This window comes from Felis catus, chromosome C1 (assembly GCF_018350175.1).
Source record: "Felis catus isolate Fca126 chromosome C1, F.catus_Fca126_mat1.0, whole genome shotgun sequence".
Lineage (NCBI taxonomy): Eukaryota > Metazoa > Chordata > Mammalia > Carnivora > Felidae > Felis > Felis catus.
The window spans coordinates 58,014,475-58,040,954 of NC_058375.1; the positions used below are offsets into that span (position 1 = coordinate 58,014,475).

General features: G+C 34.8%; 1 protein-coding gene across 8 annotated transcripts in view; it reads left to right on the forward strand.

Moving 5' to 3' along the window:
• LRRC7 (leucine rich repeat containing 7) overlaps positions 1-26,480 on the forward strand; it is a 550,569-nt gene that overhangs the window by 463,209 nt on the left and 60,880 nt on the right. For 4 of the 8 annotated variants that reach the window (XM_019837219.3, XM_019837222.3, XM_019837221.3 and 1 more), the window contains 2 exons: positions 2,089-2,229; positions 11,312-11,431. The exons of 1 other annotated variant lie outside the window; for it this stretch is intronic. In XM_019837219.3, the coding sequence (XP_019692778.2) occupies positions 2,089-2,229; positions 11,312-11,431 (261 nt within the window). Of the gene's footprint in view, positions 1-2,088; positions 2,230-11,311; positions 11,432-26,480 lie in introns of those variants that run through there. 3 more of the 8 variants (XR_006583707.1, XM_011284940.4, XR_006583706.1) reach the window with 3 other exon arrangements.

Genomic DNA, 26,480 nt, shown 5'->3' on the forward strand with positions numbered 1-26,480 from the left:
AAACTCATGCGTGTTTCCTATTGCTGTGCCCACACCTTCCTTTTTAATTAGCTTCCACGTTTCCCCTGTATGTTTATAATTCCCTCAGTCTGTCTTTCATTCCTCAGATCAACTTCAATGTATGTGCAATAGCTTCTTATTTTATTCCAAGAAATTAAGTTACCTGAGAGTATTGCTTCAAGCCACTGGGTTCTGAAAGTTCTTTTTCTTGTTTCCTCCACGTAACATTTCTTCCCCCCCCCCCCTTAAATGGAGTTATTGAGCTTTTCAGGCTGTATCTTACTTAAAACTTTCCAGCTATTCACAAACATGAATTCAGGGTACTGAAGCACAGTCTCGTTATATAAAACTAGTTTAGACATAGCTGTGCTACTTCACATACTGTTCAAAGTCAGACTGCACCAGAGATTTGGTGTATTTCTTTCCCAGTGAAATTTAGGTGAAGATTTCAATCCGGATATCAAATAGTTATGTTAGAAACCATAAGATCTTTATCCATTCTTCGTAAGACAAAACTGCCTAGAGGCCTGGACATTGGATAAGCTTAACAGCCCAAAATGGTGTTGGTTAAGGATCTTGCCCGGTGTTGACCTTGGAGAGGCAGCTACAGATAAAAGATGCTGTTTTCTCCTGTAGTTTAACCTCAAGGCTCATGCTTCCACTACAGAGTCCCACTGTGACTGAGAGAATTTAAAACCTGAACCCCTATGTCCGAGATTGCTACTCTTCTGCAGGAACTAAGAAGGCACTAGACTGAAGTAATTTTAAACCTTAAGGAATCATTCAGGTGCTAGATTGAAATGTTCAGTGTCCTTTTCAACTTTGGCATGGTGACAATGAAAAATCTCTGGATGAAATAATCAAGGATCCATAACAAATGTGATTGGTAGACAAGCACACACAATCAGGAGTATAGTCTTTCAACTGAGTTCAGTAAAACTGATGCTAAAACTCATTACTTTGCAAACAACGCCCTCAGAATAGAATAGCTGTTTGCTGTTATTGTTCAAGAACATTCAGTCTTTAAAAAGTGTACTAAGTTAATTTGTATAGTTTTTTTTTAATCCAAAATAAGAGAATTACTTAAAAGGGCCAAATACTGTTAATTATTACATTTTTATGAGAGTTGGAAAGTGGAGATTGTACTAATGGAAGCTATTTGATGACAGGGCCTACAAAATGTTTTAATTTAAATGACGTTCTGTAGAAAAAAATTAACTAGCTGTCAGACACTTGGGATAACTTTAGATGCACCGATTGAAGGATAACCACGATGCAGATATCACCAGAGTGCTCTAGATAGTTAGGTATTTTTGATACATAGCACTGTGCTTGCTTCGGCAGCACATATACTAAAATTGATACATAGCATTAACAGTTCAAAATTCCTATAGATTCATTATGAAATTTCTCCATTTTAAAATGTAATTTTTAAGCAACAAAAAAAACCCCTTAGAATCCTCAGATCCACATACAAGTTATTTGACTGGTTTTACTAAATTAATCAGTAAATTCAGTTAGCCAATAGTCAGATTGAATGATTTTTGACCAGATCTTTTTCTGAGTTGCTGTAATTATGTCTATAGACAGAAATAAAGGGCACTGATTTTGGCTTTAACATTGTAGTACATTCATTTTAAGGCAGCATTAGAAGCTGGCATTTGTCTTTTGTATGTGTTTATCTCACAATGTGAAAGAGACCATGAGATTTGCAGCTGGCAGAATTTGATTAAGATCGCACTGTTTGAAATTTTTGAATCAATAGACTACCACAGATGAACAACATTTGTCCAAAGTCACTACTATCATGATATAGAAGAGATAGGTTTTATGCCTTTGAGTTAGCAGCAAATGTAAAACAGAATGTATCCTTGCTTTTTTGTCTTTTCTGTAGTTTTGGATGGTACTCATTATGTGCATAACTAACACTGTTTACTGTATGCTTCTGTCTGATCAAGTGCATGTTTAAAAGGAAGTTACTGTTTGCCCGCTTAAAGTTAAATGTTATAAATTTAAACATGTTCATGTAATAATCAGTTTGTTGAGCATGTGTTCACACCCTGTCACATGATTATTTCCTCTACTCAGAATGCTGCTTACAAACACAACACAGTTAACCTTGGCATGCTGCCCTATGGAGGTATTTCAGCAATGCATGCAGGCAGAAGCATGACTTTAAACTTGCAGACTAAGTCTAAATTTGATCTACAAGAACTACCTCTTCAGAAAGTAAGTATGGACTGCCTTACATGTGTCAGCATACCAAAGCCAATTAATGTTGTTTGTTCACTTAATGTGTTTAGGCTGTACATACAACCCTGCTTATAGACTCTCCTGAGTTCAAAAAGCACAAGGGCAAATGATGTGGAGCCCAAACTCTTAGCTGCTAAATGAATCTTTGGAGCTAGAACGATTCGCAGGTTCCTGCTTAATAGCTTTGCTTTTTGGATTGAGCAGGCACATGGCTTTTTGAGTTGCTCTAAGGCTCATTTTCTTATTACCCATTTCTTTTTCTTTTCTTCTTTGTTTTCCTTTCTTTCGTGTGTGTGTAGATATATAAACATATATTTTTAAACCTTTTTGGAGATAGCCCTATGTTCCCTTGCTGACACATTCTGAGAACAGAGCTAGAAATTATTGTTGGATTTCAGCTGATTCCTTTGGAAATGACATAGAGACCTAAATTAGAAGGGAAATGAAGTGTTTGGCACTTCTTGATGCTCCTTCAGCCCATTGTCTTTGTGGGAAATATTACACAGACATAAAACGTGAGGAGCAAGTTGTGGTTTAGCTAGCAAATTGTTACTCACCCTAGGCTAATGGGAAAGGAGCACGTTAACATGGCCTTAAGTGAAATTGTGGGCTAATTTGAAATGAAATACACTGGAAGAGGAAACATTTCCATTGTCAAAAGAACATTTCTGCTGTTTTATTCAGGCAAAACTGAGAATGCACATTTTACCTGTTGAAATGGATTAATGCCTCTGTCTTAGTTACATTTTGATGGAGGCTAATGAGTCATTTTCACACAATATGTCATTATGACTATATTATTAATATAGTCATTAACCTAGTAAGTTTTATGAAAAAAGCAATGCAAAGTAGGGATAACAGAATGACAGTAGCCTCCAAGCACTTCTCTCATAATAAAATTGATGAACATAAGGAAAAAAAAACCCATACCAGCAAAATGAGGGTCAAAAGACCTTGAATCCATGTTTTATTGTCAAATTAGTCTTAATAACAACCCCTGACTCTGGATAGTTTGCTTCCTACTGTGAATAGAGGAATAAAACCAAAGAGACATTTATATTCACAGCTTTTTCCTCACCCACAATTATTTTGGAAAGAAAAAAAAAGACTAAATTAAGAACTTTTGAATGTTGTTTTTCCTGTCCTCAGTCTCCTGTGGCAGGACAAGGGGTGTGTAGGTAACTTTCCTTCCAGGGAGAAGAACAAACCCTGGTTTGTGGTGTTTGCTAATGTCTGTGATGTAACCACTCCCTCTATGGCCAAATTCAAGGTACTAACTTAACATCGCTGAACACAGAACTGGGACATGAGTCCAGTTAGCTCTCATGAGCTAGTACAAGTCAGCTCCAGCACACTATCAGCAAGACCCTTTCTATGGCAGCCTCTACTTTAATGGAACCTTTTCTTCATGTCCCCTCAGATGCCCAGGGTTCTCATCTTCTACCCTCACAAAACCAGCATTCAAAAGACCCTGAAATATGTTTGCACTAAGGAGTAAATGAGACATCACAACTGAAATAGGTCTCTCCCCTGGAGGGCTTGGCACTTGATAGAAATCAAACCCTTAAACTAAGAGGGTGGAATTTCAAAATTCAGCGAGCAGATTAGAGACATGTTGATAGGAAGGGAGCTATTGCTTGAACCCCCTCAAATTATATGGAAAACCCCTTATTTTGTTTAATGTTTAGTCCTATTTGCTTATCCATCTATAGAATGACATAAATATATTCTGAAAAATGGGGCTATACTTGAAACATATATTTCTCAATGTCTGCAGTGTTCCCCAGATATAAATTCGGTACTTCTGTGTTGCTGTATTAATTTTCTGATCTTGTGTGGGGTAGCCTAGAAAATGCATTCATTAACTGTTACTATAGCTCTAAGATCATTTATATCGGAAATATTACAGAGTTATCATATTTGGAGACTTTTCAACCTTCCTCGGTTAGGTACAGAGTGAGCTAAAGGAATTCTCTTTGGAAGCTGCATTAAACTGCAAACCAAGAATAATTCAAGTATTGAAAGATTCCATCTCAAAACGAATTATCATCAATATGTTATTATCCACACCAGAGAGAGAGAGAGAGAGAGAGAGAGAAAGAGAAGGCAAGGGAGGGAAAAAAGAATATGGACAGGGCAACTACTCCATTACCCCTAAAAGATTTTATGACCCTAAATTATCAGTTTAAGGCCTATAAACTTTGAGCTTTAGACATCTGGGACAACTTTCCTACCTGCTGCCAGTGCAGGAACTTTATTAGGTATGGGCACTGAGTGCTCGATATCTCAATAATACTCCAGACCCTACTTCCATGGATTCCAGTCTGTCTCTGCCCCGTTATCTTTGTGCTCAGGCACATCTCTTCCACAGAGCTTCTTTAATTTGAAAATTTCTTTGGTTTCTCTGCCAAGTTTTAGAGACAGCCTCTCTTAAAATTTTCCTTTCTTGGCTCCACTGGCCATTGCTAACAGATCCTATGTTTGAGGCTTAATTTCCCTGAACCCTTCTCACCAGGAGAGGAGACAGGCAAAAATTATTTTCCTTTGCATAAAAACCTATTACAACACTTTCGCTACTTAAGATAATAAAAATTAATGTCAGTAATTTAAGATTTCTTTTCAGTCTCTAAATGCTTGTGAGCCACGAGAATTTCATTGAAAATATAGAGTAAGAGCAATTTATAAACAAACATTTTCAGTAGATAAAATTGACAAAACTGTGCATGTTCCCGTGGAAATACTGAGCTCTTTTTATTTATAAAATTCCTAAATGACAATCCTGGCAATCCTTAGTTAGGTGCTGTGGTAAATGACTCTGAATGTCGAAGGAATCTAAATTAAAATTTTCATGCATTACCATGTAAGCACTGGAATTCGAGTTGCAGCTACTTTTGTGTAGGTAGTGCCCTACCCGGGGAACATTCAAGGCTGAAATCCACACTCTTTTCCCATACTCTGTTTTCAAGCCTTAACCTCTCTCAATTAAGAGAAAGGAGCACTGTTTGTATTTTCTCTGTCACACTGAGACTATCTTTTTGCAGGTTGCCCAGAGAGGGCACCTTTTAGTGCTTCTGACCTCCCCCGACCTCCATTTTGGTAATTGACAGAAAGTCACTATTTGTGCTAACTGAGGTCCTGACTCAGTGTATTATTTGTTTTTTGGTTTGAGTTTCTATTTAAGTTACCAAAAATATCTAGTTTTTTTTTCAAATTTTTAAACAAATTTGTAATAAATTATTTAAAGGATATAGCTATTTGTGAATGAAGATCAAAGAATCTATACTTCTATTTTAAAAGTGAATATTTATGTAGATGAAAAGAAAAGACTTTCCCAGATTTTGCTGTGCATTGAATATTTCTAATTTGTTCATATTTATTACATGCCAGGTCAAGTATTAAACATTTTTCATGAATTACAAGCCACATATAGGCTCCATACTATGAACAGTAAATTACATATTCTATGGTAATTTTATGACATGTTAAGATATTAACAGAATGTTAATAAATACAACAAAATTATTTTATTATTTTTTAAATGTTTTATTTCTTTTTGAGAGAGAGAGAGCATAGCAGGGGAGGGGAACAGAGTGGTGGGGCCCAGGATCCAAAGCGGGCTCTGTGCTGACAGCAGCAAGCTCAATGCGGGTCTCAAACTCACAAACCATGAGATCATGACCTGAGCTGAAGTCGGACGCTCAGCTGACTGAGCCACCCAGGTGCCCCAAAATTATTTTAATATTTAATACTTGAATGTTTTTATTCATTGATATTTATTTTAATTTCCTAAAAAAAATAATAGTACTTATAACCAGAACACTTAACCTATATAAATCAGCTATTAAATTATAAAATTATTAAGATTTTCTATCTATCTATTCATTTGTTTATTTATTCATTCATTCATTTATCCATTTATCATTTATTTACTGCCTCTCCAAAAAGCATTTAAAGCAACTTTCTATGACATTATTAATGGTTCCATGTGCTTCTTTGGATGTGTTCTGTTGTAATTGAGCTTAGCTATTGTCTTGAAATTTTATGTTATTAGAGAGAAGTCTAATATTGTAAAATGTCAGTTCAAAATGCCATTTTTATTATCCAGATTAATGGTAGAATAAGAATTTCAACAAGAGAATAAAGACTAGGATTTATTAAGAATCTACTGTGTACCTGGTGCCATTAGGTACCTTAAATATGTTTTTTCACACTACCCTCATAAATCCACAAAGGAAGTATTTATCTCATTGTACAAATGAGGAAACTGAGGCTCACGTGTCACACAAAGGAACTTCCCTCAATTCTGTTTTACTACTGTAACCCTGGCACTTAACATGGTAGTAGGCAAAATTTGAATCTGACTCTGCTTGGCACCCTGGTCCCTGCTGTTTTTACTGTACAATGAAGCCTTCTCAAATATTTATAAAACCTGGCATTTTCAGAGAACATAACTCAAAATAGTTGATAAAGTTTGTTCATATACATTATGATCTCACATCATCTTCACAATAATCCAGAAAAATAGATATTATGGAATGGAGAAGAGAATACACAAGTCGAATATATTAACTAATCCAAAACCTATCATGACCCAAATCATTCCCTCTGTGCTACAGACACAAGGCTCTCTTAGCAGAATTTAGTAAATGTTTAATATTACCTTAAGTAACCTTACCTTACCTTTACCTTAAAGTAACCGCTTAAAGTTACCTGGGCACTCAGTATCACCAGGAAATATGCTTGATGGCAGGGAAAGGCCAAAGATTGTGAACCCCCCAAAATCACAAGTTAATCATTCCTGCTACTGCAGCCCCAGAGACAAGTGGGACTGGGGAAGAAATCATTGGCCTCTTCTAATTCCACCTCTGCAGGTGTGTGGCTGGGGTATAGCATGATCTCTTCCACATTGAAGAAACTGATACTTTTTTGTCTTGTTCCTTTCTTTTCAACTTCTACCACCATATTATACCGTAGCACCCACTATTTAGTGCCTTATTGAAACAGACACTAAAATAAAACACAATTTCAGAGGAAGGGAAGTTGAAATGATGGATATATATGTATTAAATAATCTTTTCATAGAATTTTGCCTGGAAGAAGATGGCCTTGCTATCTGTTTTATTACTTGATACTCATCCTACTGTCTTTTGAATTAGAGAAATTTAGATAGAAATGTTTGCACCTATTTAAAATTATTTTTTAAATTTCTAATGTCCTTTCTTACTGGATCTATGCACATGATTCAGGATCAAATAGTACCAACATCTGATATGCATTTATTCACCCTACTCTCATGGGTTACTTAATCCCATTTTTTTCTGCTGAAAGCAAAGCAAGATTTATGTAGCACCTTGGGGCTATAGTTTCTATTGCCTATAGTTTCTATTGATTCTGCTGGATTTATTATTGGCTATCTATCACTCAAGGAAGATTCACTTATCTTTCTAATTATGAAAAAAGCCTCCAGCCTGTAAATCCACATAAATCCTCATGGACAATGACTAACATTACCAACATAATAATGTTAGTACTCATACATACGCTTCCTAACCATAATAATGAAATGCTGGTTTAAAAATCATCTGAACATTACATTACCACCTTCAGATTGAACCCCTTGAAATCAAAATCATTTATATTGTAACTTGGCATATATTTGTCTTTGTAATACCTATTTTTTAAATATATGTGGAAAATAAATTATATTCCAATTTTCACTGGAAATACTTTTGGGAAAATTGTTTTCAAAACATTTTTGAATCTATGGTAATGGCTTTGTGAACTATAGGCTAATTACTAAGCAAAATAGATCCTTGAGATCTTAAGGCACACATCCTGAGACATTTGCAAAGTGCCAAATGCTAATACCACTCTCATATAATTTCTCCAGCTAAATGCAGTAAGTATAATTTATCAAGCATTCAGTGTATCCATTAATTAGCTAACCCAAGTAAAACTACTGGGTCAGCTAAGCTCATTTATTCATATACGTGAATCCTGCATATACACACATACTCACATAGGCACATATAAACACATGCATGCACACATTTATATACATGCACATATATATCACACATTTTCATGCATATTTATGTCTCAGCCAAATTAGAAATTACTTCTTCCAGTACACACTTGTGCTCATTCACAGTAGTCAAAAACATAAATGTTAAATCTATAAATGTCCATGGTCATTTTGGGGACAGAGTCCCATCAGCAAAACTCCTAGCATTGGAGTATTTCTTAACAAATATAATTTCTGATTTTTCACTAAATCACAATGACCATTTTGTCTATATTTTGAAATATTAAAGATCTACAGAATTTAGACGCTGAGAAAATGGTGCAATATGGTGATTTTCGATGTCTTCTATATTTAATTGGTTACATATGCTGAGGAAAATAAGATTCATTCCTACTTTTTTAAAGTATCTAAAGAAAACATCTAGAATGTAGTATTAGAAATAATTGAATGAGTAACTGAATCTCAATTTGGTTATTTTCTCTAAAATAACAAATTTCAACAATGATAGCTTCATTACTTTTTTAAATGTTTTTCAGTTGCTCCTTTTAACCTTTGTTAGAATTTTCACAACTCAGCAACTGCATTTATATACAATTCAGTAGCAGTTTGTGAAAAGTATAATTTTTTATTAAATAGCTGTACACCTTAGGAACAGAATGTGAACCCACTGTATAATTCTTTTTTAGATTACCCATCCCCGCCCCCCCCCAACATTGATAAGCTGTTTTCATGGTCTTTCTACTTCTCCAAACTTAAACTCCCCTTCCTCCCAGGATGTCTCACTTAAGAAAAACAAAAAAGGCCAGAGTATTCTTGAAATGAATAAAGGAAATTGCTTTCAGGAAATTCCTTTAATTTCCGTGTCTAGTGAAAGTATTTTTTTCATGTCTCTGCATGTTTATGTTTTCTTTGACCCCTGTAATGTAGTTGATGTGGTTGCTAATTCTAATTTTAAAAAGAGAGAGAGATTCCTAAATGAATGAAGAACCTACACCATTATGATATTAGGATGTCGACTAAAGGGTTTTCACCTTTTTTTAACACCAAGAAAAATTCTGCAATTCTCAGTTGCTCTCTGTGACAAAGAGTCCTGTCTGGGAAGCTGAAGCAGGACTCGTAGAGGAAATAGAGAAGGAGATGGACACGATATAGAGGGGGGAAAAAAAGTGATATCTGTGTTATATATTCTGGCCACTTCTTAAAAGTGTATTTTGCAAACACCTAGCCAGATGAACACATTTTTTATCCCATTTCACTGGCAAAGAAATCAAGCCAGAAAGACATGGATATTAATTTAAACCAAAAGCAAACAAAAAAACACCAGCTAGGAGTGCTTAACCTGAATACTTATATTTTAACTGCTTAATTTTAATAACTTCATTTGTTGTATTTTAATATATAGAAAAACTGTGGGGGGGGCATATGCAAATGTGTTAATCTAAAAAAGGAAAAGACTATAATGGAAATATTATAAAGGAAATATTAGGAAATAAAGGAAAATTAATGCTTGAAAACAGACAGGGATTTAGTAGCAATCTGTTTTTTTTTTCAAGTAATATGTACTTTAAATGTGTTACCTACATGCGAATTTTCAAACAACCACAAGTGAATGCATTCCTAGCTAACCCAGAAGCTTCAGTTCAGGATGGTTTTTCTCTTTGTTCATAGTTTCTGATAGACTCCTGAAAAAGGAATTCACATGGCCAAAGTACAATAAGAAAATTGAGTTACCTCCTTACTTTTCATTATATCCATTATACCTTAGGAAAACTCCATCTGGTATCATAACCCTGTTTTAAAATAGTTCCAAGCAATCCTTTTTAAAAAACGCATGCAATCAGCATGCAGATTGGATGGTTATATAATTGTTTTTTTTAAAAACCAACAAGGACCACTCTGTATAACCAGATGAGAGCTGCCAAGCCGCCCATCTGTGCAACATTGTGAAGAGAATGGCCCAGTTCTCCCACCCTGGGGTTGGACACTTCCTCACACAGAATAGAGCTGCACATGCACCCTCTAACTAGGCTTGATTTATCCATAGGGATACTTCAAAACATATACAGAAAACGGTGTACGAAACAGCATAATTTCTCATCCACAGAAGAATTCCCCAGCAAATCAAGGAGTAGCTGCGTATGTGGTAGGTTAGAGAAGGAGAAAAGTCATTGAGAAAAGTTAATCTCATTCCACAGGAAAAATATACCACTACTATATCCCTCTATGGGAGCCCATCTTTCTGATGGTTGTAATTACCTGCTCAGGTCAAACTATGGAACTCTCTCCCATATCAAATACTAATAATAATAAATACAGGGGTATTATTATTTGTTAAAAATAATAAGCAGTAAATCAGCTAAAAATATATGAGGTGTTTAAACTTAAAGCACAAATGATCTATATAAATAAATTTAGAAACACAACAGTCAGATTTATTTTATGCTGTGATTCTAATAGCACAACGTTTTTGATGTTGCTTTCATATTTCCCTAAAAGCTATCTGTAGATAATGTCATAGTACCGTAAGTCTTACACTATGCTATTATTAACACTATTTTGGATTAGTGCAACGCATGTTCTCCCAGAATCAGTAGAGCCTTATAAAATTTGTTTTAGGTTTGGAATATTGAAAGTTATATACTATGTATTATATGGTTTCAGTTTATAGTCTAAACGGTAAGATTATAGTAAAGAAATGAATTAAACAATTTTTAAATGTTGTGGTTTTTAACAATTGGTTAATGTTAATCGGATTATTTTTTATTCAGGTATTGTAAATAATCTAAACTTTTCTTTAAAGTTCAGTAAATAACTCTAAAGTGGTTATTTTCATTGAATTTCTCATTGCTTCCAAAAACCTGTCAATTCAGAATTCTTATTAAGTAAATAGTGAATAATAATACTTCCAGTTCAGAATATTTGTTTTTCTGCGATTAAACACAATTAATCTTACAGTCACTAGGGACTCTTTTCAGAAAACTATGATAAACTTCTATTACATCACTAAAGAATGCCATACCATTTTTGCAATAGACCCCGTCCCAGCAAAGCAACATTTTAGACAATGGACAAGAAGATGTATCTCCTAGTGGCCAATGGAATCCTTATCCTCTTGGGAGGCGGGATGTACCTCCGGACACCATTACTAAAAAGGTAACCAGTTTCAAATTAATGACACAAACCATGAACCTTGTGCATCCATTGTAATATGTAATCCATATTTTATGTCATAACCTCATTTCTAATTTTGTAATAAATTTAGACTAAATATTTTCCCACTATAAGGAGTTTAGTTAACCGTAAGTGCATGAAAAGAATGAAAAATGAACACTGCCAAATGTTCAGAGTTGGTAACAAATTTCTATAAACAATATCCTGCCACCTCTATGGATACTATCACCTCTTAGTAGTGTCTGATACCCACCTTTGAAGTGCAAGTACAGGATTGTGTGTAATATATACTTCTGACCCTCTTGAGTTTAGCAGTATGGTGTAGCCAATTTGTGTAAAATGAAATTCAACTAAAAAGATTGATTTACCATTTGTAAAGTCATACCAGTTCATTCATCTAATCATTCACTCGATAAATACTTACTGAGCAACTGTGCTCAGCTATGTGTTGAGCAGTTTTTAGATTCTGGGGAACAAAAGTAAGATATGGTGTCTTAACTTGAAGATCTTTTAGTCTAGTGAGGTAGCCTAAGTGATAAGTAAGTAATTATAATGCTACATGTTAAATTAACATAAAGGGAATAAGAAGAAAGCCACAACCCAGGAAAAGATAATTACAACATATATGAGAGACAAGGGATTGCTATTCCAGAATATAATTTTTAAAACTCATATAGTCAATAAGAAAAGACATACAACACAATACAAAAGAATGGTAAAATACAAGGAGAATTAGGAGAGTAAATAAACATTTTAAAAAGCAGAATATGTTTGTCAATCAGAAATGCAAAAAAAAAAAAGATGCTACTTTATACCTACTAGTCCACAAAAATTAAGTCTGAAAAATGTAAATTGTTTGCTAGTATAAGAGCAATGGAAACCTTTTCATAGTTCCTGTAGGAATAAAAACAGCCATTTTGGAATCAAATTATCTTATAAAGATGACCATGAGTGTACCTTATATTCTAAAAATTGCCCTCCTAAGATGTTATTCAAGACACTTTTAATGTTTACAATGGTAGGAAACTGGAAAAACCTACCACCAGAAAACTATGTAAATAAATTCTGTTATTCACACAAAAGGATATTTTAAAGCAATGAAAATTAGTTAATCAGTAATTATGATAATATGTATAAACCTTAGAAACATAATTTTAGTAAAAAACAAGTTTCAGAAGATGGAACACATCAAACCTATCAAATTTATAATTCTCAAAAATAAGCAAAACTAAAATATATTGTTTAGGCATAAGTACATGAGTCAAAAAACTATTTTTAAAAGGGAATGGTTAGCAAAATTTATGATTAGAAGTAGCTCAAAAGAGGAAACTGGGGTAAGATCATGGAAGAAATTTGTATTATTCTTGCTACTGTTTTATTTCTTAGGTTGAATTTTATAATTATGCTTCATAGCTTACATATATACTACATAATCACATACTTTCTTTGTAATTTAGGTGATGATTTTCCTCTTGATGACTACTTCAGTGCTTTTTAAAATATATATATATATTAAATATCAAATTATTTTACCTCAAATAGCTGTTAATGCCCTGATTACAGGTGTTACACATGTTATTAATCTGCCTGTTGGGCAATATTTAACACAGCAGATAAACATAATGTGTGATTAGTGCTTTGAAGTTGGGATACAGGGTTATGAGATTTTCTGGAAAGGGCACCTGTTTAGTAAAGAAACTAAAGTTGAGAGGAGTGGTGTAAAATAAGGCTGGAAGGTAAACAGAAGGTTGATCGTGCTGTACTTTATTCTGAAGGAAATGAGAAGGGGAGTTTTGAAATGTTTTAAACATGAGAAAGCAAAGATTAAATTTTCATTTAAAGAACATTCTGATAGCTTTTCAGAGAATGAATTATAGAGAAGAAAGACTGAAGGCAACTGGACCAGTTAAAAAGCTTCTATGTAATACAGGGGAGAGTAAGTGGAAGCAATGGGTGGTGGAGCGAAATGCATAAATTCAATATCTTCTTAAAAGGTGAGCCAACATGATGTTGGGATTGACTGGACATAGGGTATAGGAGATAGATATAAGTTCCATGGTTGAGACACAGGTTTCTCATTTGGACAAGGGACTGATGTGCCATTCACTGAGACTGGAAGCACAAGAAGAGTTAATGGTTGGAAGTGGAGGAGGCAAGCCTAGTTTACATTTTAATAGGTTGACTTGAGGTATCTTTAGGGCATCTAAGTGGTAACAGTTAGTGGATATTTAGAGATATTTATCTGAAGTTCAGGAGAGAAATCTTAGCTAAAGATACAGACTTAGCAATCATCAAAATATATGTCATAATTGAGCTGTGAGGCAGATGGATGATACAGAGCTCCATGGGACACCAACATTTAGGGATGGTCTTAGGAAGAAGAACAGAGAAGGAATAACCATAGATTTTATCAATAGGGTCTACCACAAGTTATAGAAACTTCAAGGGAAACAGCCTTGAATATTAAGTAAATATCTAGCTGATTATCAAGATCTAGAGTAAGCCTCAGATTTAGTCTTCAGTTATATTATTTTAAATACTTAGGGTTTTTCTCCCTCTCCATTCTTCTATCCATATTGTTGGCTTTATCCCAAAATTGGTCCCTCTCATTATTTAAGTTGTGTGCCAGTGACAATTAGAGATACAAGCTTCCTCTTCCAAATCCATCAAGGGAAAGAACCAAGTTTCCAAAAGCAGTCTGTTACAAGCAAAACTTTTCAATCCTAAATCCCTACCTCTTCTTAGCAAAACTTTTCAAAACTTCAAGCAAAACTTTTCAACCCTAAATACCAATGTCTTCTTAGATCTCATTGATCCAAAATAGTGAAGGACTTCCCACCCCTAGCAAGATGAATGGAATTATATGATTAGCTTTGACTAATCAGTTGGAGTAGAATAGATAGGGCTCTCAACTCCAGTGACCAATAAAAAACTAGATGGAAAAAAATGTTTTAAGGAAGTAGTGGCCAACAGTGTCATGTGTTGGCAAAAAAAAAAAAAAATTCAAGCAAAATAAGTATGACTAAAGGCACTCTGGATTTAGAAACAGATCATTGGTGGTCTTGGCAAAAGCAGTTTAATACCTACTTGATGGAGTGTAATTCGTTGGAACCTACATTAAGGAGTAGGTAAACATAGAAACCTAGAATATCAGGAAAGGAGCTTCTTCATAAGGAATGAAAGAATTATGGTAGAATATAAAAAGGGATATAAGGAAGACAGAAGGAATTTTTAAAGTGGCAGACACCTGATCGTATTTGAAGGCTGATGAGAAGTTACCGGTGAAGAGAAAGTTGAAAATCTCAGCGAAGAAAGGAGGGGGATCTACTTCTTTTTGAGGAAAGATAAGAGGATGAATGTGATGACAGGAAGTTGAAGGAATACCTATCAGAGCCAAGGGGAGGTTGCCTACCCAAGGGGGGAACCATATCTGCTTACATAGTTGCAAAAGCTACTGTAATTTTCCCATGAAAGAAAAAGCTTTATTCACTTATTATTCTAAATGGAATTAAGAGGTGTTTACATTAACCATCCATATATGCACTTTACCTGAAATCTATTTTCAAGCTCCATAATCATATCATCAGTAAAAATCATGATAATCATTTGCTTGCTTCTCTACTTTTTTTAAGAACCCCATGCAATCCTGTATTGATTAAACATTAGTAAGGTAGTTGGTCTTATTTAAGACTAAAATAATTATTTCATCTATGTGAAAACCTCATAACCTGTGATACTTCTTTTCAAATGTGAAATAATGTAGTATGTCTTTCATGTGTAAACTCATATGTATCTTCTTCCTACTATCATGATATGCATTTTCAGATTACCTGAAATTTGCCTAAAATCTGGGATTTTAGAACGTATAGATGTGTCTACCTATTATCTCACAGAGTAGAGAGATTAAAAGATGCTCTAAATATCCAAATTTAGTTTATTATATTCTAAATGAATATATTAAGTTAATATTCAGTGAAAGTCAATTTAAGGAAATGAAAATGGTAATGGGATTATTAACCTGGGCTTCAGGATTCACCGAAATAAATATGAAAAAAATACTACTATTTATTGTGTTTATATTTCATTATACAGTGAATGTTTTTCAAAATCAATATTACTTTTGCAGTTGAAGTGAGTAGTCAGGGTAGACAGAGTGAGAATGGAAAATTAAGAATTGGACTACAAATGGAATGGGGAATCAAAGGAGAATAAATGATGAAGTCGTAGCCAGCTCCGTTTCAGTGTATTTCTTGAAATCTCTGTATTAGAGTTTTTAAACAATCTTATTATTATTCTTGGAGTTGCTCCTATGTTACTACTGTGATACTTCAACTGTGTGGTATTTAGTGCTGTGATACTACCATGATCAGAAACCCTGTAGTGCTTCAGAGATTCAGGGGGAGACACAGTTTCAGAAAGGCTTTGATTGAACTGTGGCTCTCCGTTCTGGCTATCATAGCTCTTTGGTTGAACTAATATTGGTAGTACTCACGGATATGCCTGTGAGTACTGCAAACACTATAGGAGAACAAATTTGGGTGCCCCCCAACACATCAAATATTTCAGACACATAAAATAGACAAAAGGTGCTCATCGATCAGAAAGGATTTTGTTCTTTATCTACTATTTCTGTCCTGAGTACCCGAGAGTGGCTAATCCATGGCAAAATTTGAGGGTGTTAAATCCCGACTTGTTTTTTTGCTTTCTTTTTTTCTGAGTGGCAAGATGTGGGATTTAACTGACTTTTTTTTTTCTTTTAATGGTGTAATAGTAGGTGGTAGTTTTCAGTTCTCTCTTGCTATGTCAGTGTCCAAAATCTCAAATTCTAAATATCCGTCAATGCAGAGTCTGGGGGTCATTGCTGGAAGAACATGTCACAGCTATGTAAACCTCCCCCTGAATTCCAAACATTACTACACAAGCACTTTAAGAATTGCTATTAAAAACTTTTGAATGTCTGAAAACAACAGTGGTTTCAGGAATATTTGTACGTTAGGCTGCTGTCACATCTCTGCTTTCACAGCTGTCATCTGTTGGATTATGCTAAAGTCACTCTGGTAAGAACTATTATGTACCATATATTAAATATTACTCTGTGTCAGGTATTGTGCTAAATGTCATAATGTATTTCTCCATCTAATCCCCATGACAACCATATCAGGTAAGTACTATTATTTTCATTATTTTTTATTATTTTTATCCGCTGTCCGGAAAAGAAACAGTTTCTTCCGAGAGATGTGGGGTTTAAGTTAGATTACTCACCAAGATTTCACAGGTGACTACATATTTTAGATTACATTCCTATACTTAAGAGAAAATAGTAGGAAGTTCATAGTGAAATTTTGTTTTTCCTTTCTTATGTGAAAATTTTTTCATTTTAAAGCCAGATATTATACTCTGATTTGGTAGACTCCTTCCATAGGAATGACAAGGCTGTTTTTCCCTACTTCTGAAATGACAAACTCTTTTAAGAATATTGAGAGTCTTAAAAAATTTTTGAGAGTCTTAAGGTTACATATCCTTGAGGAGGTTTAAAATTGAAGGATAAAGCCCGTAAGGATATGTTGCAATGTTGGAACAGAAAAGCGTTGTGACAAAAAGGCTAAAGTGGCATATTAAAACAAATGAACTTAAAACATTCCCTTTCTGGAAAGGGTAACCAAAAAACTTTAAAATCCTAGTGATATTAAATCTGAAAATCTTTTAATATGTAAAGACTAGACATTCAAAGGTCTCTTTCAGCATTAGCAACTCTTCCCTCCCCAAGTGTCTGTTTTTCTAGGTTAAGTGCATAATGAGTTGGCAGCTAGAATAATAAAGATAGGTACCAAGGGTCAACATCAAGATGGACACAGTTGAGAAGAAAAGTATAAAAATGCAGCTAATTTAGTCTTGGCTCATAAATTTGTCCCTGATGCTGCATTTGCCCAGGATTTTCTCACATCTACAAAGCCAGCTCAGCCATTAAAGGCTTCATGATTGCCAGATGCTTGTCATCTGTGAGGCATGCCCATGAACTCATGAGGAGAAACTTAAAGAAATTTAAGAAAAATTATGTGGGTTTTTTTTATCATTTTCATTGTCTTTTTATCCTTTCTTTCCCAGGAACCAAATTAGAATTTTTGCTTTTTCAAATCATATGAAGTATTAAAAGTTTTTTTAATTAAGTTCCTGGGAAGGAATATTCATTCCTTATTTTAATTTTGGCATTTTTCATGTATCTTAGTATAATGCATTTTACCATTTCTTTCTACACATACTTAGAAAGATAAGATCTAAAATACCTTCTGAAAATCTTATGTTGCCTTGCTGTTGACCATATGGTCAAGATATCATTTTTATTTTAAAACAAGTGAATCAAATTTTTACTAGAATTGGTTTTCCACTTGGTAATAAAAGTCTATCTATTGTAGAACTTTCCAAAAAAGTGAGATCATTTTTAAATAAAAAGTAGATATTTAAAAGTGTGACAGATGAAAATTAACCTGCATATTTAGTTGTTTAAATAAAAAGCATTTTACCATTCTGCCATAGATATCATCTAAAATATATAAGCATTAGAGATGGCTCAGTTGGTTGAGCATCAACTCTTGATTTCAACTCAGGTCATGAACCATGGCCATGAGATAGAGCCCCACATCAGGCTCCATGCTGAACGTGGGGCCTGCTTAAGATTCTCTGTTAAAGAAGCATATATTTGTTAGGCAGGGGAAGTTGAGATTCTGTCTCTCCCCGCTGCCCCTCTCCCTCACTGTCACTCCTCTCTCTAACATTAAAAAAAAAAAAGTATTTAAAATACGTGATTATTAAGTTATAGCCATTGAAAAGTAACTTTTTCCAAACCCTTTTCCATTAAGAGCAAATACTGCTATACGCACTGTATATATGTGGAACTGAAATAAAAGTAACAATAATTCACGACTTTTGTAATTTAGCTGAGACACAGCAATAGTGCTGTTGGAATCCCTTATATCAAAGGCAGGGAGGCAGGTAAATATAGCTTGCTTATATGGAAATAGTGGAAATTCTAGAACAGGTAAGAAAGAGAGATGAATATTTAAATGCTGGAAAAAGTAAGGATGGCAAAAGTAGAGTAGATCTTGAGGCTATAAGAGAGCAAGTCAATATGTGGAAGAAGCAGATAGGAAAATCAACCCAGTAAACCTTGCATATAGGAGGTAAGATACAGGGAAATAGGTATGTTTCTCATTTCCATCAACTACATCCGAGTCAAGTTCCAGCTTAAAATAAAAGTGAAATAAAAAAAATATTCTGAAACTTAGTAATTGTCAATTCTGTAGCTAACCTCTCCTTTTGTATGTCAGGTATAGTAGGTTTTGCCTGAGGCTTTGTATTTTTCCCTCCCAAAGCAATGCACATTATTAACAGTAAAGAACCACAAGGAATAAATGCCTCGACTTTGTCAGTCCATAAGCAAATGAGAACAACTTTCCCTATCACTGTGAGCAATGCCAAGCACAATCCTGGCTCCTGCTTTTCTGCTTCTCTTTTCCGGGCCTTATTTTTCTCCTCTGATAGAGGCACATTTTGCACTGACCAGAGTAAATATTTCTTTAATTTTTCTGGTAGACTGGGCCATCCCTGAAAATCAAAAACAGGTTGGAATCCTTTATATAGTCATTTTAAGCTCCAAACATTTTTTTCTAAACATTAGGAAAAGATTTTTCTGAGTCACTTGGTAGACTGAGATTCTCCTTGTTTCCCTCATCCTCTTCCTGTCACTCTCACTCACGGTGGTGTCACTTAGGACTCTGTATTGACTCTATCGAGACCACATTGATATCCACGGTGACAGCATATTCCACTGAGGCTTCTTCAAGAAGAAAGACCAGCCAAACTCATTCACTGTCAGGGAGCTCTGCCCAAAAATGAAGAAATGAGTCAGTGAAAGGGCAAATTGATGACGTCATATAATTATGGATTTTTAAATTAAAAAAAAAAAACTCTTGGCACAATCTGTTGCCCCCAGAGAGACATTTCCTACACTAATATATGCAATTTTTCTCTTGACCAAAAGCCACTTTTTTCAGGGAACTAAAGTTTAAAAAGGACAGAGGAACAGTGGGAAGATAGCAAATGCATGAACCTTAATCCCTAGCAGGATTTTGAAGACAACTTTCTGGATCTACAATAATGCAACTATACTTTTCTTTGATATCCTGGAAAGTAGGGTTTTGGTATCCAGAAATAGTCTGAAAATGATTATTTGTGTGCATAGTAAGTACCCACTCCTTAATTTTGCCCTTAGATTGAAAAAGGAGGGTTTTTTTTTTAACGTTCATTTAATTTTGAGAGGGAGAGCTAGCATGGCTGGGAGAGGGGCAGAGGGTGGGTGACAGAGGATCTGAAGCAGGCCCTGCGCTGTAAGCGGAGAGCCCCACATGGAGCTTGAACCCACAAACCATGAGATCAGGACCTAAGCTGAAATCAAGAGTCAGAGACTTAACCGACTGAGCCACACCAGCACCCAAAAAAAGGAGTGTTAAGCAACACACGAGTTGCCTGGGAAGCAAGCATACCCACCGTCATACAAATCTCCTTCCAGGTTAGGAGGGGTCAAGAGTAGGAGAGGGAAGTAGGTGAAAACTCTATCTTATATGATTTATGGTTAAGTATCAATTATTGCTAATATTGTTAGACATCCACCAAATATCCATTGGAGGCTCTTTGAAATTTCTGATGCTTATGTTTAGTGACTACATTAAGACATGCACTAATGTCCCCTGCCTAACAAATATATGCTTTTATATCTACTAGCGTAGCCTCAGCATGGTCTTTATGGCATAAATATCAGTTATTGTTCTAGAACAGGATAAAAATGCACTGCTAGGTGTTAAAATACATACAATAATCCAAAGAATAATTGTAGGAATCGTAAGCTAAGGGCTCAAATCTAGTCTTGAGAATTTCAAGTTGCACTCCTTTTATGTTACCAGTATCAGAACCATTATTCAGATGAATTAAATGTATGCTTTTAAAACACAGCTTCCTGATTGATTGCCATGTTATCTATTCCAGTAAATCAGTGCAGCCATGTCTTTCACTATACTAGAGAAATAAGAATGAATGCATCCAATTAGATTCAATGCCCCCCATAATTGCGAATTATTGAAATAAGAGAGAGAAGCCTGAGTAAATAGTAAGACTTGCTTGTTAAATAAGAATTAATTGCCAAAGCAAGAGTACATGGCCTGTAGGAAGTCAAAACTTTCATGGAAAGGGGCCCCTTCAGGGGCAGTTCCACGTCCTCGGTAATAGTAGCTGAATCAGGAAGAAGCGTTTGAAGAAATCAATGAAGTAATTTCCTCTATTTAATGATCCATTGCAAAGATTTATTTTGTTAATCTGACCAGCTAGAATGATATATTTTTAATCGATTGATGTACTATTATTAATGTGGATAGGAGTTTGTAGAAATGTGAGTGAAAAAAATCTCTAACTTCAAGCAAAAGTGGCAGTTGAGTAAAACCCTGTTTAGTTTCATGCTTGCTATTTTTAATTATTTTTTTTATTTAATACAGCATTAATTCTTTAATTTCCAGAGTACATCCCTTTATCTCCTAATATAAGTACAACAATACAGCTGTGTCCAGTAGTGAAAGCCATCGCTGTTATAAAATCAGGAGATTGCTCTCATCTGGACTGACTCTAAATTATTTCCTCAGTGAGAGTGCAAACCCAAAGAACGTCTATCAAATGACTGATAAGTCAGAGGTTAAAAAAAAAAAAAAAAACTTGCCACAGATTAAAACAATAAAGTGGCAGATTAAAACTACTTATTCCATCAATTCTTGTTGTTCCTTAAAACAAATGACTATTCTGCCTAGGAAAATTGAAATAACTCAATAACATTTATACTATCTTCATTTTGGAAGAAATATAAAAGCAAAAGGAAAATGAAAAATTAATCCAGTGAAATAAAAATGTCCATGACCGAGTATGTAATTTGAAGATCTAAACAACATGGCAGCTGGCAGATGATCAAGGATTGTTGCCAAATAGAAGATATCACAAGAGTAAGATCCCATGTCTTGCCACTTGATTTTTATCTGACTTTATCTGGCTATCTAAAGGCTCTAATAAATCTTAAGGGTGAAAGGAATAATTGTCAAATTTTTGTTGTTACTGTTAACATCTTTTTATTTTATTTCAGGAATGTAGTAAGTTAGCATCATCACAAAACAAATCGTAGGTTGAAGACTATAGACTTAGCTCTAATTTCATCATTTTCGCTACTGTGGATCCTTTATTGTTTTTTTCATTTGGTTAATAATTTCCAGTTCCATAGCTGTGTTTTATAAGTTGACATTTAATCATAAGAGAATATGCTTATGAGATTCAATAAGCCGGAAAAGACTGTCTGCACATATCAGCCAGCTGTCATCCTAAGGCGTATGCACTGAAGGGAAAGGGCCTATTGCCTCACCCTTTTAACTGTCATTTGGGGCATTGAAGTATATCACCAGTTTTTAACTCTTAAAAAATTGAAGTCAACAAGTATTTTGAATAATCCCCTCTAAAAATATTGCACTATGCCAGCAGAATGCAATGTCACCCAGTCCCCAGGACAGGAGAAAGAACATCTTCCTGCCCCCTCTCTTTTAAGCTTCAGAGCTCCCTTCCAAGTATCTGTGCTTAATTGTCCTCTAATGCCCAAATGGGAAAACATAGATTTTTGGCATCAAAACTGCCCCAGCTGAATATTTAAAATACAGAGAGAGAGAGAGAGAGAGAGAGAGAGAGAGAGAGAGAAGAAGAAGAAGAAGAAGAAGAAGAAGAAGAAGAAGAAGAAGAAGAAGAAATAATGCTTACTAGTTTGGTTAACATAATTATAAAACAATTTCTACAATACAGAGTAGGACTGTACTAAGTTGTTTAACATAGACACTCTCGTATCATCTGCACAACAATCTTATGGGACAGGGAGCCAGAGGCATGGAATTGAGGAACACAGGATTGGAGCCTAGTAATGTCTGCTTCTACAACCTGGTCTAACTACTATGTTATGCTACTAAGGTATTGTATCCCTCCCACCCCACTCAACCAAAAACTTTCAGAAAACATTATAGCATAGACCTGTTGTAATAGTAAATAACCCTCAATATCAGCAATATATTTGATACGTAGTTAGCTAGAACTTTTTGCCACAACTTGGTATTGTTTCTTCTCTTCCATGTTCAGAAGAGAGAAAGAAACCCTGGCACCAGTCATGTACTTAAAAATAATTTTTGAGTCCTCTTCAACTTGTTCTTCCCAATCCTACACAAATCAAGTTTAGATCTTAAATGCACTTTTTCCCCCTAAACCTTCATTTTCTTTCATCTGAAACATTTGCAAGTTCTTTACTTACTTTTGTGAATCCAGAAGGAACAGATGTAGGAGCTCTGGGCATGACTGAAACCTACCTACAGATTCTTCCATAGTATTGAATTTAGTTCATTTTGTTAATTCTGTTTCTCAATAATTTAGCTCATCAAACTTCCTGATTATATCACCTAAGATTCCAACCACCACCCCCTATTTAACACTCTCTCCATTTTCCACAAAATAACATAAATCCTGTTACCAAAACCACTGGTAAACGTGATGAAACTGCACTGAATATTGAATTAATCCCTGCAAAATGACAATTATACTAAAACATAAAAACTAAATAATGCACTAAAGCTGCAGGGGAAAAAAATCTCAATTTTTTATTAGTTCTTACGATCGTGTTCTTTTTTTTTCTTTTAAGCAGGAGTGCAAGAGAAATTATGAACTTGAACTTTATCTTTGATTGGCCCTTGCGCATATTAAGCTTTGCTGTTGAATTTCCAAAATGGGGGAAAGAGCACAGTGATGCATACCTTATAGAGTGGTTCTAAAAATTAACACCATGATGTAAAATATTTATCACAATGTCTGTCATATAAGTGTTTAATTATTGGTAGCTGTTATAATATTATTTTGGATAAAAATCTGTTAATTAGGGACAAGCTAAATTTTCATTTAGCGGTGTTCCTAACAGCAGGCTGTTAATGAGACCAAGGTCATGAGTTAGTGTCTCTTTTGAATTACTTATACATTAACACTGGCTGTACTCTTCATCTGGACAGTTTTATGAAATCATATAAATAATGGGGATGGAAGTGTCTATGGGAAAAAAAATGAAGGTGAATCACTGCAACTTAAAATATTAGCTGTATTAATGAAGAGTGAGTAGCATCATCTCCACTTATGACAGAATTGTGTTTTTTACATTTTTTTAATGTTTATTTTTGAGAGAGAGACAAACAGGAAGAGCGTGAGTGGGGGAGGGGCAGAGAGCAAGGGAGACACAGTATCTGAAGCAGGCTCCAGGCTCTGAGCTGTCAGCACAGAGCCTGATGCGCGGCTCCAACCCATGAGCCACGAGATCATGACCTGAGCCAAAGTCGGACTCTTAAATGACTGAGCCACGCAGTAGCCCCAGAATTGTGTTTTTTAAATTTGTATATGCGGTATCCCTCCATAAAGAAGCCATTTTTCAATATCTGAAACAAAACATAATTTACTGCTTGCTAACAAATAACTTGTAAGGTACAATCTCTGAGTAAAACCACAGTCTGAGGAAGCATGGAGTTCAAGAATTGATGGATTTTCAGAAGTTGGAATATTTAGGGATTAATTGACCTTGAACTGGGGAAGCATGGTTATTTGAGTGAGACTCTTGCTGATTGGCTAACTTTCAGGAGTAGTTTATAAAGCAAGTTGACATTGATTAATTGCCACAGGTTTAAAAACAGTTCTTTTGGGTGATTATCTATTGCTATGTCCAAAGAACAATCAGATCTTTAAGCAGCAGAGAACTTTTTATTCTCATTGCAATTATTGAGTACTTACTATGTACCAAGAAATTTGCTCAATTCAATACATTGTCTTCTTTATTCCTCACAATATTCTATGAAGCACTTATTATATCTACAGTTTTCATATGATAAGCAGAGGGCTTAGGTAGCTTGTATACGATTGCACAACTAAAAGCAAGAAATAAAACCCAGAGTCATCTACCTTCAAAGACTGTGTTATCTGTACTGCCTCTTATTTTTTAAATTAACTCCTGGCATTTCTACAACCCTCCATTTCTATAATTTTGTTGTTTGAAGAATGTCATACAAATGGAATCCTATAGTATGTCATCTTTTGGGCTTAGCTTTTTTACTCAGCATAATTCTCTGAAGATTCATTCATATCGTTGTGTGTGTGTGTGTGTGTGTGTGTGTGTGTGTTAATAGTTTCTTACTTTTTATTGCTGTTTTGTATATTATGGTAAGGACACATCTGTTTGTTTGACCAGTCACCCACTGAAAGAAACTTGGATTGTTTCTAGTTTGGGGCTGTTATGAAGAAAGTTGTTCTAAACATTCATGGACAGGTTTGTGTATGAATGTTGGTCTTAAGTCTCTAGGATAAATGCCCAGGAATATTACTGCTGCATCATATGGTACTCCTTGCATGTTTAGTTTTTTAAGAAACTGTTAAATGTTTCCAGAACGGCTCTTACCATTTTACATTTCAAGCAGCAGCAGCCTCTGAGTTTCTCCTCATCTTTGTCAGCATTTGTTGTTGTCACTATGGTTTACTTAGTCAGTCTGATACATGTGTAGTGATATCTCACTGTGGTTTTAATTTGAATTTCTCCAATAGCTAATGATTTTGAACATCTTTTCATGCGCTTATTTGCTGCCATCTGTATAATCTTTGGTGAAATGTTTCTTCACATCTTTCAACATTATTCCAAATGGATTATTTAGTTTCTTACTTTTGCATTTTGAGGGTTCTTTGTTCTTGATCCCATTCTTGATTTGCTAATCTTTTCTCGAATTCTGTAGTTTGATTTTCATTCTCAACATTTTACATTTAAGTCTGTGATCTATTTTGAGCTAATTTATATACATACAAAGTATGAGACGTAGGTCAGGTCTCATTTATTTTGCCTATGGATGTCTAATGGTGCCAGCACCGTTTGTTGAAAAGGCTATCTTTTTTCCATTGAATTGCTTTTGCACCTTTGACAAAAAGTCATTTGGGCAGATTTGTGTGAATCTATTTGTGGGTTCTCTGAACTGTTCCATTTATCTGTCTGTCCCTCTGCCAATATCACACAGTCCTGATTACTGTAATTATAATAATCTTGAAATCAGATAGGCTTATTCTTCCTGTTTTCTTCTTTTTCAAAATCATTATAGTTATTCTATTTTTGCTGCCTTCCAATATAAATTTTAGAATAATCTTATATATATCCATTAAAAAATCATGCTGGGATTTTTATAGGAATTTGTTAAACCTGTGTATCAATTTGGAGAGAATTACGTCCTTACTATGTTAAGTCTTCCAATCTATAAATATGTCTTCATTTATTTAAATCTTTGATATCTTTCATCAGCATTGTGTAGTTTTCAGCGTATAAGTCCTATGCAAGCTTTGTTTGATTTACACCTAAATATTTCACTTTTTTGTGTGTGTGATTGTATATGCTGTTGCTTGAAATTTCGATGTGCACATGTTTGTTGCTAACGTACATAAATACATTTGATGTTGTATCCTGCAAACTTGCTCGACTCACTTGTTAGTTCTAGGAATATATTTTTGTTGATTCTTTTGATTTTCAATGTAGACAGTCATGTCATATGCAAATAAGGACAGTTAATTTCTTCCTCTTCAATCTGTATGCCTTTTATTTCCTTTTCTTGCCTTAGTCTATTGACTAGAACTTCCAGTACTGTGTTTAAAAAGAGTGGTGAGTGTGGACATCTGTGCCTGTACTTCATCTTAGGGAGGAAGTATTCAGTTTGCAACATTAAGTATAATGTTAGCTTTAAGTTTTTTGGAAATGTTCGTTATCAAGTTGGGTAAGTTCCCCTCCATTCCTATATATCTCAGAATTTTTGTTATGAATGGGAGCTGAATTTTGTCAAATGTCCTAGGCTTCCATTGATAGGATCACATGATTTTACTTCTGTAGTCCATTAATATGGTGCATTGCATTGGT